Raw genomic sequence first — 17,197 nt, forward strand, 5'->3', positions numbered from 1 at the left:
AGTAAGGTGTCTTTAGCCCGAAAAAGAACGACCATGTATACTCAGGTGTTTTTGGCAATACAAATATCATTTTAGGGCTTTATATGAAATCTTAAATCTAGAACAATTGACTCATCTCATCCTTTTTGCATGCAAAAAGAATGTTTTATTACAAATGGTGAAAAATACATCCCAAAACAAACAGGGAAATAAATTAGTAATAAATAGAATAAATATATATCGTCTTGCTAAATGTTGGAATACATACACATCGAAAATGGCCAACATAACTGACTGTTTGATGACATATTTCCTCCTCAAGTTTGTGAATTAATTATTTTTTTTCTAAAAGGAAGTGCAAGATAAATATGAAATCACCAAAATGTGCGGTTTAATTTCATTCATGCTTATTTCGCATCTTATGGCATGAAGTTTACTTCTGGTGGTCTCCTGAGGAGAGGTAGCCCATCGCTCGGTTGATGGTGATGGCTCGAATGTGGAAGCCTCTCATCATCTTGCACATTTCACGTCGGTTGGTGAAACTGTTGTCATCCCACATAAAGGACTTGTCCTCCTGAAACATACACACACACACCTTTTTGGACTGTATAATCTGAATACACTTTCATATTATCGATGTTTATTTCTGTGTTGGCGCACAGGCGTTCTGCTGACCCAAATACACAGGGCTTTCCCACGCATGCGTGCTGTTGAAAAATGGCTCTCCCTGCTAACGCCTAGAAGCGGTCGCCCGACACGAACACAAAAGACTGTACAGTATTACAGGAGATTTTGCCGCGACGGTATCTGAACTGTATAACTACTGTATTGAGTGTAGTCACGCAGTAGATTGCTGTGCAAGAGTGAGATGCTGACTGGCCAAAATTGTAGTACGCGTTGTAAACTCAGCCTGCTAGCGCGTTGCGGTGCCAGGCATAAAAAAAGGGTCTGGCGGTCGTGGTCGTAAGTACGGGTGGTCGTAAGTCGCGCAAGTAACATCCGACTTGCGACTGGCGCAACTTACGACCACCCATACTTACAACCACGATCGCCAGACCCTTTTTTATTCTACGCCTGGCACCGCATATATGGGTTGAGTGGTGGGTGTATGTGTGTGTGTGTTAAAAAGTTTAAAAAACAGCATAGTATTTTTTACTTCCAACCTTTGTGAAGCTTATACAGTATTATGACATCTGAGACCTAAACATTTGCTGCTGTGTTACTTCCGGGTAGAGTGAATGCTGGCGCGAATGGCTGCCACTGCTCACCCGCACAAAAAAAAAATAAAAATGTGACTGTAAAGTGTCCTTAAGAGTTTTGAACAGTGCTTAGAAAGTAAATCTATTATTATAATAATAATAATAATAATTATTATTATTATTATTATAAAAAACTGTGATACAGCCAGATGGAATATTGAAACAAGTAATAAAACAAAAATTACCACTGCAGGGTTCATCCCTCCAATGACTCGCAACAAACAGTTCTGTCAAAAGAAATAAACGAACAAAAACATATTCTTTTTATAACATCCATGAAGAGATCCTACATATATCTTTCACTCCCCACCAAAACAATGGCATACCTTCAAGTTAGCGATAATTTCAAGCGTTGGGCTCAGAAGTGCCGTTTCTTCGTCAGCGCTCCGTAGTGTCAACTTGAGGTAGGACCGAATGAGAGCATCATAGTGGAGCATGTCCTTCATGATGCTCGACACACACTCACTCTGTGTAGATCAAATGTCACTTTTGCATTCTTCAACATCCATTCTCATATATTAACGAAAATTTAATTTCTGATATGACTCTTATTATGCAAAGCAACCATAAGGGTATACAGTCACATTAAAATACATGCAGCTACCTCGCTGAAAGGCGTACTTCTTTGTGGCATGCAGCTGACATTCTATGGTGGAAAAAGTGTCATTCAGGAGAAAGAAAAAGAAATGAAATGCATATTACCACAAGGCATAAACGGAAAAAGTCAGCCCGATCAATTTATTGGTTGGTCTGATTTAATCAACTAAATTTAGCTTTATCTACATTTAAAGAAGTTCTGATTTTTCTGAATTGTATTTATTTATTTATTATTGTTTTAATTATTCATTTATTTAATTATTAATTTATGTTTTTTGTTGTGTTTTTTTTGGTTATGTTGTTGTTAAGTGATTGCATGAAATAAAATTACCTAAATCCCATATATATTTTTAAATCGACCATTAGATCTAAATTCAAAAATTATAATGCACATTGAAACACACAATGGATATAAAATGTTTATGCCTTCAAAGTAAAAGTTATGAATAAGAATTCCCATTTCACAAGGCAAAAAAGTTCTGCTGAATATTCTCAATTGTATTATTTATTTATTTATGTATGTATTTATTTATTTATTTATTTATTTATTTATGTGTTTATTTATTTATCTATTTATTTAAATATTAATAATAATACATTTCATTTAAAAGTGCCTTTCAAAACTGTCATGTATTTATTTATTTATCTATCTATTTATTTAAATAATAATAATAATAATAATACATTTAATTTAAAAGCGCCTTTCAAAACTGTCATGTATTTATTTATTAATTAATTTATTTTTTATTTAAGTGATTGCATGAAATAAAATAATCTAAATCCACTCATGTATCTTTAAATCGACCATTAGATCTAATTTCAAAAATTATAATGCAATTGAAACAATGTATTTTGTGTGACCACTTAACAAAATAAAAATGAGTGAATTAATCATTTTTTCTTTGTAATATGTGCAAAAAAATGCCTAAAGTGCGCTACATTTTCTTAGCATAGCCTTAATCTTCAAATTACACTATGTCATGTTATGATTACAAATGGAGCTCTGAATTCAATCGAAATGTTAGCGTATGGATGACATTGATGCCTGCAACCATGTCACTTGAAATTGCAGTACACACAATGTATCTAAAAAAAGTTTGTGCCTTCAAAATAAAAGTTCGGAATAATAATTCCCATTTCACAAGGAAAAATATGTCACCTCTTGAACATTCGGCGCACAGGCTCGCACTGTTTCAGCCGAGCTGCTCACAATTATTTTGTCCTTTGGATTGAGGCCGTAACACAAAACGTCCTTTGAAAGACAAACAAAAACAAAATTCAGTCCATAAAAGAATATTTGAAGCATTGCTGCTGATTCTAATCATATTTGATGAAAAATATAATCAGTACTCACACCACTGAGGATTCCTGTGACATTCCTCAAGAGGTTGACAAAGAGTACGGAGCATTTTTTGAATTCTTCTAAGTTCAACTGCGCGTGGACCGGTAGTGGCGTGCACGCGCCCCACTTGAACGTGTACGAGACGAGCAAACAGCTGATCACATCTGGAGGAAACAAAAAAAAAAAAAATCAATAATTCTGATTGAACGTGCATTAAGCAGCATACAATGCGACTCACAGAAATGCACGTTTGTCATGTTTGCCTTGTGTGTTGAATGAAATGGCTTCGTTTTACCATTAGCATTTTTATGTTGTTCTTTGAATCGCTCTCGGGAAGGAGGCGGAGGGGGTGGAGGGCATTCCCGGTGTCGCCGTAGAAGAGAGTCTGCGGTAAGCAAAAGGAAACCCAGAAAGCTATGATGTCATTTCTTCATTTAAAATGTGTAAAAAAAAAGGAAGTCAGTATGTTGAAGACTGTAGGGGTGGGAAAAGGTTGCTTTAAGTCACGGTGACTAATTTTGCACAGACTCCCACCGCATAAGCTTTTTTTCCCCCGTAAAGGTTTCGTGCGTAAAATTGAGCAATGGCTGTTTTTTCTTTTAAACTCCAGGGGGCGCACAAGCAGAATTATATTATTTGTCTGAAAGAACATTTAGACCCCAAAAAAAGTTTGTCTAAAATTCAAAAAGTGACAGCGTGTGCGCCAAATGGTATACAATAAATAAATAAATACGTACATTAAAATACCCAAAACACGCAGTACGATATTTTTAGTCAAATGCAAAACACAAATAAAAATGACTTAAAAGTGTCTAAAAAGTACTTCAATTTGAAACAGAAGTGGCCAGTTTCAGAAGGTCCCGCCCCCATGTTCGTGGTGTCACAGCAAGACGTCTTGCCTTGCTGGAGAATCAAAACAATGGCTTCAGATTCAGAGAATATGCTTTCTTATTACTCATCCAGTTATGAATATGATTCAAATAGTTCTGAAGAAGAAAGCATACATGTTTTCAATTGATTAAAGATATTATTCAGTGTCATTTTAAGGCATAAGGGGTGGGAAATGTCGCACCCAAAAAAGGCAGAACATGGTGACAAAGCCGTGTAAGGAATTAATCAGGCTGATTAATTCCTTATATGGAGCTTTATCGCCCTCTTCTGCCTCTTTGTGGTCCTACGCGACGTTTTCATCCCAAAGTACAGCAAAATGAAGTGACGTGATGGAAGGACTGCTACAATGTGTCCTTTGTTCGGTCAAGGGCGTTCCTTCAGTGACGTCACGTACGGATTCGACTAGCTATATGCGGTGGAATGTTATTAAAATACGCTCAGTAGAAGTCATTTGAAGCCATTTTACAAATTATGGACACAACTTGTTCGGAGACGTCGGTTGTCCTTTAATGTAATTGCATTGAATAGATTAGAATTTAGCGAGCCTTTGCAAAGTGAATGCAAACATTTCATCCAGGTTTGAAACATGACATCACTAACAAGACCCAAAGAGACCGAGAGCCCACCGGCAGATCGACGTGATGAGCGAGTGTCAGATGACAGGAGTTTCCTGGCCTTCAACCAGCGAAACCAACTCAGCCATTAGTCAGTCATCGCACATGGAGGATGTCCCATGTCAACTTCTTTTCCTTTTGGGCTTTTCCCCTTCAGCGAATCAGTGTCTTCTATCTTCACAAGGTTTTGATTGACATGTTTGTTTTGATCAAGTTTCTACGTTCCTGACACAACACTCACTGTATTTATGGGATGTATCTTGGGACCGCTGGTGATAAACGCTTGAAAGAGGAAGTGTTGAGCAACAGGGACGAAAGCGTATAAGAAACAAAGTTTATTTTTAATTTACATATCTGTACATAAAACATGTTCTTCCCTCAAATAAAGTTTCTGAACACAGCAGGATGAAAACGATATGAACACACCGATTCTTTTTGGAAAATTATTCGTGTCCGAAAGCCCCTCCCTCCCCCAAAAAAATAAAAAATCAACATTCACAAAATGTTGAAGAGCAATTCGAGTGAATGTATTTACCGAAAGCTACGACTCCACTACAAGGCAGGCATGTTTTCCTTCACACTCTTAGCGCCTTCAAATAAACATTTATCAGTTGAAAACTACCATTTGTGCAGAATAAAAACAGGTTGAAATACTTTACAGTCCAACTTAAAAATGCGCCGAATATAATTAGCCGTCACTTTTTCTTGAAACAGTGTTATTTCTTTTTCTTTATTTAATATTATTTTTTTATTTTAATCATCAGACTGACTTTCTACTAAAGCAGGGGTGTCAAAGTCATTTTTTTTTGCCGCGGGCCACATTGTAGTTATGATTTCCTCTCGAGGGATGTTATGAATTTGGGGAAGCCATTAGTATGTTGAATCCCCTCAACATATTACATATAGAGCGCACAACAAATTAATGAATAACTAGTTTTCAAATCGGAAGTCAAGAATAATGACTGTTATTGTGGTTTACATCCAAAAATATGAACCGTTGGTTAGGATTTTAGCAAGCATCATGACAGTTAACAAGTTTGTTTTGCTTTCGCGGGCCGAAAAAAAATGATGTGGCGGGCCGGATTTGGCCCGCGGGCCTTGACTTTGACACCCGTGTACTAAAGTTTACATGATGACTCAACTTTTTTTCCCAGTAATAATTTAGTGGCGAATGTAGAAAGTCATAAGGAAACGAGAGCAAAAGCAAGGCCGATCACTGCACAGGAAGCTGGGATAGAATCCATGACAATACGCAATCCCTCCCTTGTTCTTCTCCTTTTTTTGGGGGGGGGTGGGGTCTTCTGTGCGGCCGATTGAGGCATCGGGAGTAGGCGGGGAATCAGCGAAAGGAGACGAGCGGGCAAATTTGGGATCAAAATGTAGGCGTCGTCGTGGTTTGGCGGGGTTGGGAAAGTTGGCAGGTGGTGGCGGTGCAGGTGGAACGGCGAGGGGGTGGGGGGTGGCGAGCGGATCTTATTTGGATAGGGTCTTCTCAGCCAAATGTTTCTGCTGGCTCTCTGCATGCCTGGAAGGAAGACAAAGACAAAAATGCATACTTGGTTTTGTAGTGTAGAAGGATTCCACATTTTAAATCCAGTTGTGGGTCATTTATTCCATGGAATTGTGTTGAAAATTGTGGCCTATATTCATTCCCGACGGGATAAAACTTGTACCCTAAACCATAAAGACTTGACCATTCATCTTAGTTTTACTCCTTGGAGCTTTCTACAATACTATAATAATCATCATAATCCTAATCCAATCCAAATCTAATTCTAATCTAATCTAATCTAAAATAATCTAATCCTAAACCTTATTATTATCATTATTCATAGTCATAATAATACTACAACTACTACTACTACTCCTAATAATAGTAATAAAAATGCATTTCATTTGTAAACGCCTTTCAAAACTCTCAAGGTCACTTTACAGTCACAGGATAAGTTTTTCTTTGGGTGAGCAGCGGCAGCCATACGCGCCGGCGTTCGCTCAACCCGGAATAACTCAAATAGATAGCTATCTAGATAGCTAGCCGGCCAGATAGCGAGCCAGATAGCAAATAGATAGCAAATAGCTAGCTAGCCAGCAGCCAACTGCTATAATAATAACAATAACACTAATAATAACACTACTACTACTACTAGTACTGTGACTAATAATAATAATAATAATAATAATAATAATAATAATTTAGTTTATAAGCTAATAATAAATTTAGTTTATAAGCGCCTTTCAAAACTTTCAAGGACACTCTACAATCACAGGATATTTTTTTTCTGCAGGTGAGCAGCGGCAGCCACATGCGCCATCTACTAATTACTTATTCAGTTGTTAATGCGCTATGTAAATAATAGTAATAATAATACATTTGATTTCTAAGCTCCTCTCAAAATTCTCAAGGATATGCGATGACAGTTTTTTTTTCTCTGTGGGTGAGCAGTGGCAACCATTCGCGCCAGCGTTCACTCAACCCGGAATTAACCCAAAGTTACACCACTAATGTGAGTGTGTATGTAGACAGACAATACATCACAATACAATACATCCTAATTTATATAGCGCTTTCACAACAGCTGCAGCTGTAACAAAGCACGTCACATAATAGTCAACACAAAGCAAAATAAACACAACAGGAACATAAAAACATGGATAGTTGTCAACGACTTTCCCCATATACTCTATGATGTTTGGGTACAAGATAAGCACTTTATTACATGAAGCAGTTGTAGATGAAAGAGAGAGGATGAAAGCCTCCTTTTCACCAGTGGATCAGAGACGTCATGGTGGAATGTGTATGTCTGCTACAAGTTAATCAATATATATTGTATTGTATTGTATTGTATTGTATTGTATTGGGATCAATAAAGGTCCCTCACCTGGTGAGATCCTCGATGTCGACTAGCATAGCATCTTGCTCCATGTGACGTTCATCTCTGACCACCAGCAGCTGGACTAACTCTTCGTTTAGACCTAGATTGCGCAGATAAGATGAGAAAGAGTCAACAACAGGCACATGATGCATGCAAATTTCCCCATTGTGGGACGAATAAAGTTTTGCTGATTCTGATTCTGATGTTTTTTCCAATCTTACTTAAAGGACAACCAACGCCTCCGGACAAGTTGTGTCCATAATTTGTAAAATCACTTCAAATGACTTCTACTGAGCGTATTTTACAAAGATTCCACCGCATACAGCTATATTTTACATTTTAAGACTTGCGCCGAATAGTCATGAAGTCTTGTTTTTGAGTTGTTGACGATTCCTGACGTGACGTCACGGAAGGAACGCCCCTGACCGAGAAAGCGACACACAATGCATTTTGGGTACTTTATTTGGTCTGAAAACTTTGTGTTGATCCATGCTGATGGCGAAATTAGAAGGAAAAAAAACAAATAACGCGATGGTGAATGGTTGTGTGTTGCACCAAGACGACTATTTGATACTAGTTGACACAAATTCCCAGCAGACAAATCAGCCCATTTCCAACTGAGGTTGGGCGCCATCTTGTGCATTTTCTGGGACGCTACATTGGAGTCCTAATGGCTCGAATTGATACGGGAGGACTTCTTCAATCGATTGCAAACATTTATGCTTTCCACTTCAGAACTATTTGAATCATTTTCATAACTGGATGAGTAACAAGAAAGCATCTTCTCCGAATCTGAAGCCATTGTTTTGATTCTAGAGAAAGGCAAGACGGCCTGGCGTGACGTCACAAACAAGGGGGTGGAACCTTCTGAAACTCGGCATCTCCGAGGTCATTTTGAAGTAGTTTTGGGACACTTTAACTCATTTTTATCGGATTTATCGGATCGCATTTGACTAAAAATATCAGCCTGCGTGTTTTGGGTATTTTAGATGCTATAAAACGTTTTTCTGATGACAGTTTGGAAAAAAAAAAAATGGTGTAAGGGTTGGATTGATTCAGACGTAGCACTACTGAAGGCCTCGTTGTGAAATACACGGCTCGCCACTGACAAATAAACATTTTAAAATGAGGCTTTTTGCAAATAAAAACAGAATTTCAAGAGACAGTAGCGTGCTTTACAACTTGAAGAGAATACTTACTCTCAATCTGGGAGTGCAGATCGTTGACGATAACCTGGAGCTGTCCCAGCGTCATGTCCCTCAGGTCGGCGGGTTTCAGGCTTCTTTTCATGAGACATTCACTGATGTGAGGCATGTGTGGGAGCTGTCAGATAAATTAAAGAATGGGTTGAATATAAAAGACAAGCTTCCAAAACATGATACATGTTTATTGTTTCTGACCAAATCTAAATTCAAATGACAAGGACAAAAACCCTGAGGCTGGAGTGGACACATTTTTAGCACATTTGGCAGTGAATAAGTTAATAAATATCAATATATCGTATTTGCCGATATCGCAGCTAAAAATGGCGGCAAAAAGGGGAAGAATGAAAAATGATGAGCAAAACTGTCTTGTTAGATAGGGACACTAGAGGGCGCCAAAGCCCATTTTAAAACGAGTATCAGCTGTTTAACCCGTTTCCATTTTTGTGTTGACTGAAGAACTGGGATATCTTTTCCTTTTCCTTTCTTCAAAACAGTTCTAAAATATCCCAATTGAATAGAAAATACGTTGTCTCTCTTTTCGAGTATGTTTATAACATCTCAGAAACAGTGATTACTCATGTACCCTATTATTTTAACTGTTTTGTGGGGATTTTTACATACAGGTAAAAATGACCCACCATATAAGCAACGTGATTTTTTTTTAAACATAATATGAACGTTAACCAAAATAGTTTACCGTTCTTTTAATGGACAAACTGATTTTTTAAGTGGTTGTTGCATGTTTTCAATCAACATACCTGTCAATCGGCCGCATTTTGCCATATTCTGTACAATTTTTGCACATTTTTACATGTACAAAGCATACAAGACAGTTTGTATGGGAAACGCAGAAATTGTTAAATATAATTTTGAGATATTTTTTCCAATCATTAAATATTCGCAGTAACATTAATTATCGTTACTCGTAAAAAGCGAAGTTGACAGTCGAGAAAACAAGTCTCGAGAAGAAACAAAAGTTCAGCGAAGACAAGTTCCGGTCAAGTGGAATTTTATTTTGTAATCAGCTCAATTAAAGGACAACTGACGTCACTTTTTTGTTTTCTTCCAAAACAGGATTTGAACAGCAGGTGTGTTGACTTTCATCGATCCTCTAGCATTTCATTTTGATGATTTTGTTGCAGGCTTCCGTGGCCTTGATTCACTTTAAGATTCTTTGTGTGTTCAGTGAAGATGTGACAACGATGCTCTCTGACTGTTGAGCACTGCTCCGTTCCTCACCACACCAGTCAATGCTTTCCGCTGAATGAATTATGGATGCAACGGGACCTCAAAACTCCCTCCACTTCCCTGAATAAATAAAGCCTGCAAATCCGTATGGAAATACGACCTGTGCACATATGACGCGTTTGCTGTGTATGTATGTGTGTTACTTTGGAAGGCAACGAAGCAGCAAATAAAAAATAAAAGAATGAATGAAATAATGATGAACATGGTCCTCTAAATGCTAAATGTTGACTTTCTGTGATGCGGTCATAACACGGAAAAGGCATGTTCCGATTGAACACTCACGGATCACAATATTAAAGGACAACCGACACCACTTTTTTGGTTTCCTAACTGACATCAGAAAAACGTTTTATAGTATCTAAAATACCCAAAACACGCAGGATGATATTTTTAGTCAAATGCAAAACACCAATAAAAATGACTTAAAGTGTCCCAAAACTACTTCAAATTGACCCGGAATTGGCCAATTTCAGAAGGTCCCGCCCCCTTGTTCGTGATGTCACGCCAAGACGTCTTGCCTTGCTGGAGAATCAAAACAATGGCTTCAGATTCTGAGAAGATAATTTCTTGTTACTCATTAGGTTATGAATATGATTCAAATAGTTCTGAAGCGGAAAGCATAAATGTTTGCAATCGATTAAAGAAGTCCTTCCGGATCAATTCGAGCCGTCAGGACTCCAATGTAGCGTCTCAAAAAATGCACAAGATGGCGCCCAAGCTCCGTTGGAAATATTTATGTGTTTTCCTTCTCATATAATTTTAGATTTATTAATTTAGATTAAATGAAAACTAATTTAAATGCACAATAGAATTCAATACAAATCAAGCAGAAAGGAGAATCAAGTCTGCCACTCACCAAATCAACCACGGGCGACTTTTTACGGTTCTGTTTCTCCACCTCCACCTGCATCTTCGCCATAGGTTTGGCCATGGCTAGCGCCAACTTGGCCTCCGCCTGGAGCTTCTTCTGTCGACTCAGAAAGTCCATGTCCTCCAGGGACTCCGAGTCCTCCTCAGTGGTGTCCCGGTCTGAGTAGCACGAACTCTGCTTGGACTGCGCCAGATGGAAACAAGAAGAGAGAAGAAGAAACGTGTGATGGAGTGATACAATTTAAAACAATCATTCTGGTTGTTGTCCTATAAGATGATCCATCCGTCTAAACCATGATAGCAAAGTATTTTTTAAATTTAATGTAATTTAACTCATTCACTGCCAGACGTGCAAAAAATGTGCCCACTCCAGTGCCAGGGTTTTTGTCATTGTCACTCAAATTGTTGACTTTTAGGACTACATAAACATTCAATACAGTGTTAGAAACTGTGCACTGTCTTCTTTCATCAGAAAAAAAGAGTTAATTCCTACTTAATTTGCTACCTATTTGCTATCTATTAGCTATCTAGCTGGCTCGTTGGCTATCGAGTTAGCTATCTATTAGCTATTAGCTGGCTCGCTAGCTATCTAGATATCTATCTATTTGCAACATAGCTGGCTATCCAGCTATTAGCTAGCTTATAACTGGCTAGCCAGCTATTAGCTATCTATTAGCTAGCTAGCTAGCTAGCATTCTATCTATTTGAATTACTCTGGGTTGAGTGAATGCTGGCGTGTGGCAGCTGCTGCTCACACACAAAATAACTTATCCTGTGACTGTAAAGTGACCTTGAGAGTTTTGAAAGGCGCTTAGAAATGAAATGTATTATTATTATTATGATGATGATGATGATGATTATTATTATTATTTAATTTGTTATTGTATTTATTATTATCTATTGTGTATTACTTATGTATTACTTATGTATTTGTTACTCTATAATAATTATTTAAATAATTATTATGCTTATAATAATAATAATAATAATAATAATAATAATAATAATAATAATAATGGTGGAAAAAAACATGGAAAAAAATAATTCAACGGCAGTGGGTGCTATAGTTGACATTTTATCAGGTTCTAAGATTACAGTTTGTCACTATTTGTACAAGAAATTGTTACATCACAATTGCAATAGTGAGGATAAAAATGACACTACAATGTTTTTTCTCAATTGTTCAATTCTAATACGTATTTGGTTATTTTTCTTTTCTGTTCCTTTCCATATAAACACCACTTTGCTGACTTCATATTGTTTGGAAACATCGATGTCCATCAATAGAACACTAAAGATGGGCATTTCCCTCTCTTTGTGTCAACTGTGTTTCAGGATGACACAAGCTTAATGTGTGCAGCCATCCGTGGGATGGCTGAGCCAAGTCCAATTCATTCCTCATTTGCAGGCTAACGGCTAGAAACCCTTATGGCCGCTAAACCCATGAGACTTACTGATCTCCGGTCAAATCTGGTGTCAAGGTGAGTGAGCCTACCATGGGGGACAGAGGCGTGTCCAAGCTGGTCTCCGTCTTGCTGTCATCCGCATCACTGTCCTTGTCGCTGCCGCTGTCGTTCACAAAGCAGATCTGGAGGTTCATGCCGCTCTGAAGCCTGCACAGGGAGAGATAATAAATAATACTCTCTCAAATAAATACCAATCTCCCAATACGCTCTTGGCATGATGCAGTAAACATGTGATGAGCGAGTCAATCAAAATGTAGCATTATCATCGTTAGGAATGCAATGCTTGATTCTCCTGAAATTGGAGATTATTAGGCAGCGCCAGCGGAGGCCTTTCCGTCTTAATAACACTGTCATTCGTTTTGTCCTTACAAACTAAATTCCTCTCATTTTGACCATAAAATTGTAATGAAAGCCTGTACTGTACCTCTGCACCGTGGGGTCGATGCGCTAACCACTGTTAAAGGACAACCAACGTCACTTTTTTGTTTCTTAACTGACATCAGAAAAACGTTTTATAGCATCTAAAATACCAAAAACACGCAGTATGATATTTTTATTCAAATGCAAAACACCAATAAAAATGACTTAAAGTGTCCAAAATCTGCAAAAAAATTTGTTGCGAATTGGGCATTTTCAGAAAGTCCCGCCCCCAGTTGGTGACGTCACGCCAAGACGTCTTGCATTGATGGAGAATCAAAACAATGGCTTCAGATTGGGAGAATATGCTTTCTTGTTACACATCCAGTTATGAATATGATTCAAATAGTTCTGAAGAGGAAAGCATACATGTTTGCAATCGATTAAATCATTTATTCGTGCAATTTTGAGGCAACATTGGGGGAAAATCTCTCACCCAAAAAAAGAAGCACAAAATGACGACCTCCTGTGGCCACCTCCGTTTCCACAGGCTGATAAATTCCTGATATGGCGTTTGGACGCCCTCTTCTGGCGGCTTTTGGGTGCAACACGAGGTCCCCAGACTAAACATGTACAGCAAAATACATTGACGTGATGGAAGGACCGCTACAATGCGTCTTTTTTTATGGTCAGGGGCGTTCCTTTAGTGACGTCACGTACGGACTCGTCATCAACTCAAAAACAAGACTTCCGGAATATTCAGCACGAGTCTTAAAACGTAAAATATAGCTATTTGCGGTGGAATCGTAAAATACGCTCAGTAGAAGTCATTTGAAGCCATTTTACAAATTATGGACACAACTTTATGGAGACGTCGGTTGTCCTTTAACAGTCATCAAAATAAAAATGGATGAACGTGTGAAAGAAACCTATCTGATCATAACAAAATAAAGAAGATATGAACTTCTAAAGGTACCGTGATTGTGAGATTCAGTCTTGTTGTCATACATCATCGATGAGGATGATTCATTTGAATCAAAGGACTGCTGTCGTTACCTCTATTGTGACAATCAATCAATAATAGAATGAAGGGAACGTTACCGTGACGAAAGGCTAGGCTTGCCGCTCTTGCTGCAGCTCGTGTAGATGCCCGGCCCATCGTCGAAGAAACTGCCCAGGGCCAACTTCTGCCGAATAGATTCCCTTTCATTCTTTTGGGCCTGAAACACAAGAAAGAGAACACAACTTTAAAAAAAAAAAAACTTGCGTTGTCATGGCAGCTAGAACTTTATTTTTAGACCGTGACACCATTTTCCGCTTTCTTACTTGGCCGGGGTATTTATAGCAGCGGCCTCTTAATTTGCACAGAGAGGCTGAGTGTCATTTTAACAAGATGTGAAATAAAGTGTGGACTCAGCCGAACAAGCGAAAAAAGTGTTAATTCAATTCAGAATGGCCTCTGAAATATTCGACAATACATTTTCACCTGTAGGTGGTGCTCTTGCATTAAAAAAAACAGCCATTCAGTTTACGTGAGGTATGCTTGAATCACAGTCTATGTGAGAGCGTGGATGGTTGTTTGCCTCTGTGTGCTCTGTGATTGAGTGGTAAAAGGTTCAGGGTGTGCTCCGACTATCGCCCAAAAACGGTCAACCCGCAACTTCTAAGCCAAAGGTGTCAAAGTCAAGACCCGCGGTCCAAATCTGGCCCAACAGTTCATTTTATTCGGCCCGCAAAGGCAAATCAAGCAAGTGCCATGATGCTTGCTAAATTGTCATATGTAAACGATAATAACAGTTGAAAAACAGTTATTCATTAACCTATTCATTGCCATTCCCAAATTTATTTGGGAATTGAACAGCATGACGTGGAGCGCCATTTCCGAATCTGTTCGGGTTTTTTTTTTTATTGCGGGGGGTGCCAATAAAGCGCTGGTCAGACCTCTAGCAATGTTTTACCCTTTCACGAGGGGGCGTCATTTGCCTTTTGTCCATGTTAGCACTTTGTTCTAGCTTCAGTTGTTGTTAAAGCGCTATATAAAGCAATATGTATGTATTGTATTGTATTTTGTACAGCCCCCCATTTCAAGCTCATATAACTCCAAACCCATATAACTTAGGAATTAACTTTTTTTCTGATGAAATAAGAGACTCTAAGGGTTTTTACGCTGAATTGAACGTTTATGAAGTCCTAAAACTCAAGCAAAAGTTGATTAAGATTAAGAGGAATATGTGTCAGTCAATCCACTTCATAGTACACTCCCCTACTTACAAACATTCGAGTTATGAACAACGGTACATACATTTTTGTAGTAACATATGTAGCATTCTCTCCAGTTGTACATGTACAAAATAAAAAATGAAATGCAGCATAATTCAAGTTTTCCTACATTTTCAATAAATCTGTTTGGAGAAAAATTAGTTTGTAGGTCCCATATAAATAGGAATGATGACAAAAGTGCAGAAATTACCATCTTTATAGAGCATATAATTGATTAAATGTTCTTTTTTTCATTACAAACCAATACAGGTTACTTCTACAAGCATTTCACATCTTTTTGTAAACCTTATACATACATTCCATACAAAAATAGCACTGAAACAACTTACGAACAAATTCACCTTACAAACAACTGTTTGGAATGCATTCTCGTTCGTAAGTTGGGGAGCGTCTGTACTTATATAAGCCTTAAACATATATTCCATACAAAATATAGCACTGAAGCAACTTACGAATGAATTCACCTTACAAACGACCATTCAGAACGTATGTCGTTTGTAAGTTGGGGAGTGTCTGTATCTCAAATAAATTTCAGATCCCGTCACAAAGTGAAGGCAGATGTGAAGAGGCTCATACTGAGTGTTATTATGCATCAATATGCAATTCATAGAAACAGTACCACAAAAGTCACTCCAGAATTTCAACTTTTCAGAGCAACACAAATCTACATGTCAATGAGTGAGCCTGAAAAAATTTTTAAGGGTTCAAAGGTCACGTTTACACCTCGCACCTGCTGGACAAAAGAACTTCCTGTCTTTGTTTAAACATCATCTGCTCTGTTTGTGCGCTTGGGTGGGCCTGGGTGAGGGGAAACAGATACCGTAAAGTATTTACGGAGGTGTGGAATACAACGCTGCGGGACCTCGGCGCCAATGGGATAAGCTGACACGCGACGCTGTTTGTTTTGCTGTCGCGCTCATCGGCGTGTCGAACTTTACATAAACCGCCGTGGAAGTACGCTGGAGTATGGAATTCCTGCCGTGAGTTTACAACACCTGTGCTCACTCAATCTCATCATGGCTGTTAAACTGCGAGTATAACCTTTCCTGTCATTTTTGTCCTGGTAGATTAGAAGCAATCGCATAAAATCCCCAAATTGTCTTGGAGTGGTTCCCTTTTTTTGCCAAAGAATGATGAGATGGAAAATGATGGGGGGGGGCATTGAATTAACATTTCAATGTGGCCAAGAGGCGAGAGAGGATAATGGTGACAGCCCTAACGACCTCCTTCATCCTCGAGCATCCCAAAGGGTCCAAATTAGATTGGGGAAGGAACACAATCAAGCTAATGTGTGTTTTCCGCAAATTGACAAAGTGAAGCCAAATCCTTATTGATGAAGGTAATTCCTCCTCCACAGCGCCGCAGTGGAACGTTTTATTTTGATGGGGAACAGCCCACTCGATTGAGCCACATTTGAACGAGGGGATTTATTACATCATCTGTGCTAAAACAGACCACTTTAGTACCGCTTGTGCATTAAAGTGGTCTCAAAAAGCAAGACGGTTCCCCACCCTACTTTTTAAAAGTCTGTAATTATTTCTCCAAACATACTCGGACAGGTGCATTGCAAAGTCAAGCCCACTTTGAAAAAATCTGGTACGCGCTTGTGTGTGTCCTCATGTGAACAGTAGCGCTTGTGTGTGACTTGGGAGCAAAGTCTCGGTGGGTAAAAAGCTTCCATTGTGCCGGTTGAAAAGCGAGAGTGTAAGCGAGGGCTGGTGGGAAGGGGGGGGGGGGGGGGAAAGAGAAGAAAGTGGTGAAAATATGACTACATGAAAGGAATGTTATATTTCCAGTGAGCTGTGCCTTGAAGGCCGTGCTTGCCCCCACAAGCGCGGCTATTTTTACATTTAGTTATTTTTCAATGCATTTTAAATTCAGGCTACACAGCTGTGCGGTTAGCATAGCTAGTTTGCACGTCCGCCTCATAACCGAGAGGTTCTGGAATCCTCTATAAGGTTTGCATGTTCTCCCTTTTACTTCGATGTTCCTGATACCACTACAGTGAGATCTCAACTTACAAACACCTTATCTTACAAACTTTTCGTCTTACAAACGTCAAATTTCTGAAAATTAAACCTTATAATAAGCACTATTTTCATAATACACACCCACCACGGCTGGCGGAGTGATCTTCGGTAGAAGCACACGACCGAACAGCACCAGAAGTTACCAACAGTCCTTATGGAAGGTGACTCTCCTTCCATAAGCCATCA

General features: G+C 38.7%; 2 protein-coding genes across 5 annotated transcripts in view; both read right to left on the reverse strand.

The window, feature by feature from the left end:
- Positions 1 to 317: 317 nt before the first annotated feature.
- il12a (interleukin 12a) lies at positions 318 to 4,803 on the reverse strand. The gene is made up of 8 exons (XM_089014323.1): positions 4,788 to 4,803; positions 3,473 to 3,562; positions 3,190 to 3,341; positions 2,995 to 3,087; positions 1,843 to 1,884; positions 1,565 to 1,705; positions 1,424 to 1,465; positions 318 to 553 (listed from the first exon to the last, which is right to left on the reverse strand). The coding sequence occupies exons 1-8, from the start codon at positions 4,801 to 4,803 to the stop codon at positions 413 to 415; spliced, it is 717 nt and encodes a 238-aa protein (XP_088870449.1). The 3' UTR covers positions 318 to 412.
- A 199-nt stretch (positions 4,804 to 5,002) lies between these two features.
- Positions 5,003 to 17,197, reverse strand: part of schip1 (schwannomin interacting protein 1) — a 214,881-nt gene continuing 202,686 nt past the window's right edge. For all 4 annotated transcript variants that reach the window (XM_089014456.1, XM_089014457.1, XM_089014459.1 and 1 more), the window contains 6 exons: positions 13,803 to 13,921; positions 12,374 to 12,491; positions 10,865 to 11,062; positions 8,755 to 8,878; positions 7,562 to 7,655; positions 5,003 to 6,207 (listed from right to left, as the gene is read on the reverse strand). In XM_089014456.1, the coding sequence (XP_088870582.1) occupies positions 6,156 to 6,207; positions 7,562 to 7,655; positions 8,755 to 8,878; positions 10,865 to 11,062; positions 12,374 to 12,491; positions 13,803 to 13,921 (705 nt within the window). In that variant the 3' untranslated portion in view covers positions 5,003 to 6,155. The remainder of the gene's footprint in view (positions 6,208 to 7,561; positions 7,656 to 8,754; positions 8,879 to 10,864; positions 11,063 to 12,373; positions 12,492 to 13,802; positions 13,922 to 17,197) is intronic.

Source organism: Hippocampus bargibanti, linkage group LG14 (genome assembly GCF_051943395.1).
Source record: "Hippocampus bargibanti isolate YZ-2025 linkage group LG14, ASM5194339v1, whole genome shotgun sequence".
NCBI classification, from domain to species: Eukaryota; Metazoa; Chordata; class Actinopteri; order Syngnathiformes; family Syngnathidae; genus Hippocampus; species Hippocampus bargibanti.

Excerpts from the sequence above, each read along its gene's own strand:
- il12a (XM_089014323.1), bottom strand. Across the intron at positions 3,342-3,472 it reads ACAACATAAAAATGCTAATG|ATGTGATCAGCTGTTTGCTC; the intron begins GTAAAACGAAGC and ends TGTTTCCTCCAG. Across the intron at positions 554-1,423 it reads GAGGGATGAACCCTGCAGTG|GAGGACAAGTCCTTTATGTG; the intron begins GTAATTTTTGTT and ends TGTATGTTTCAG.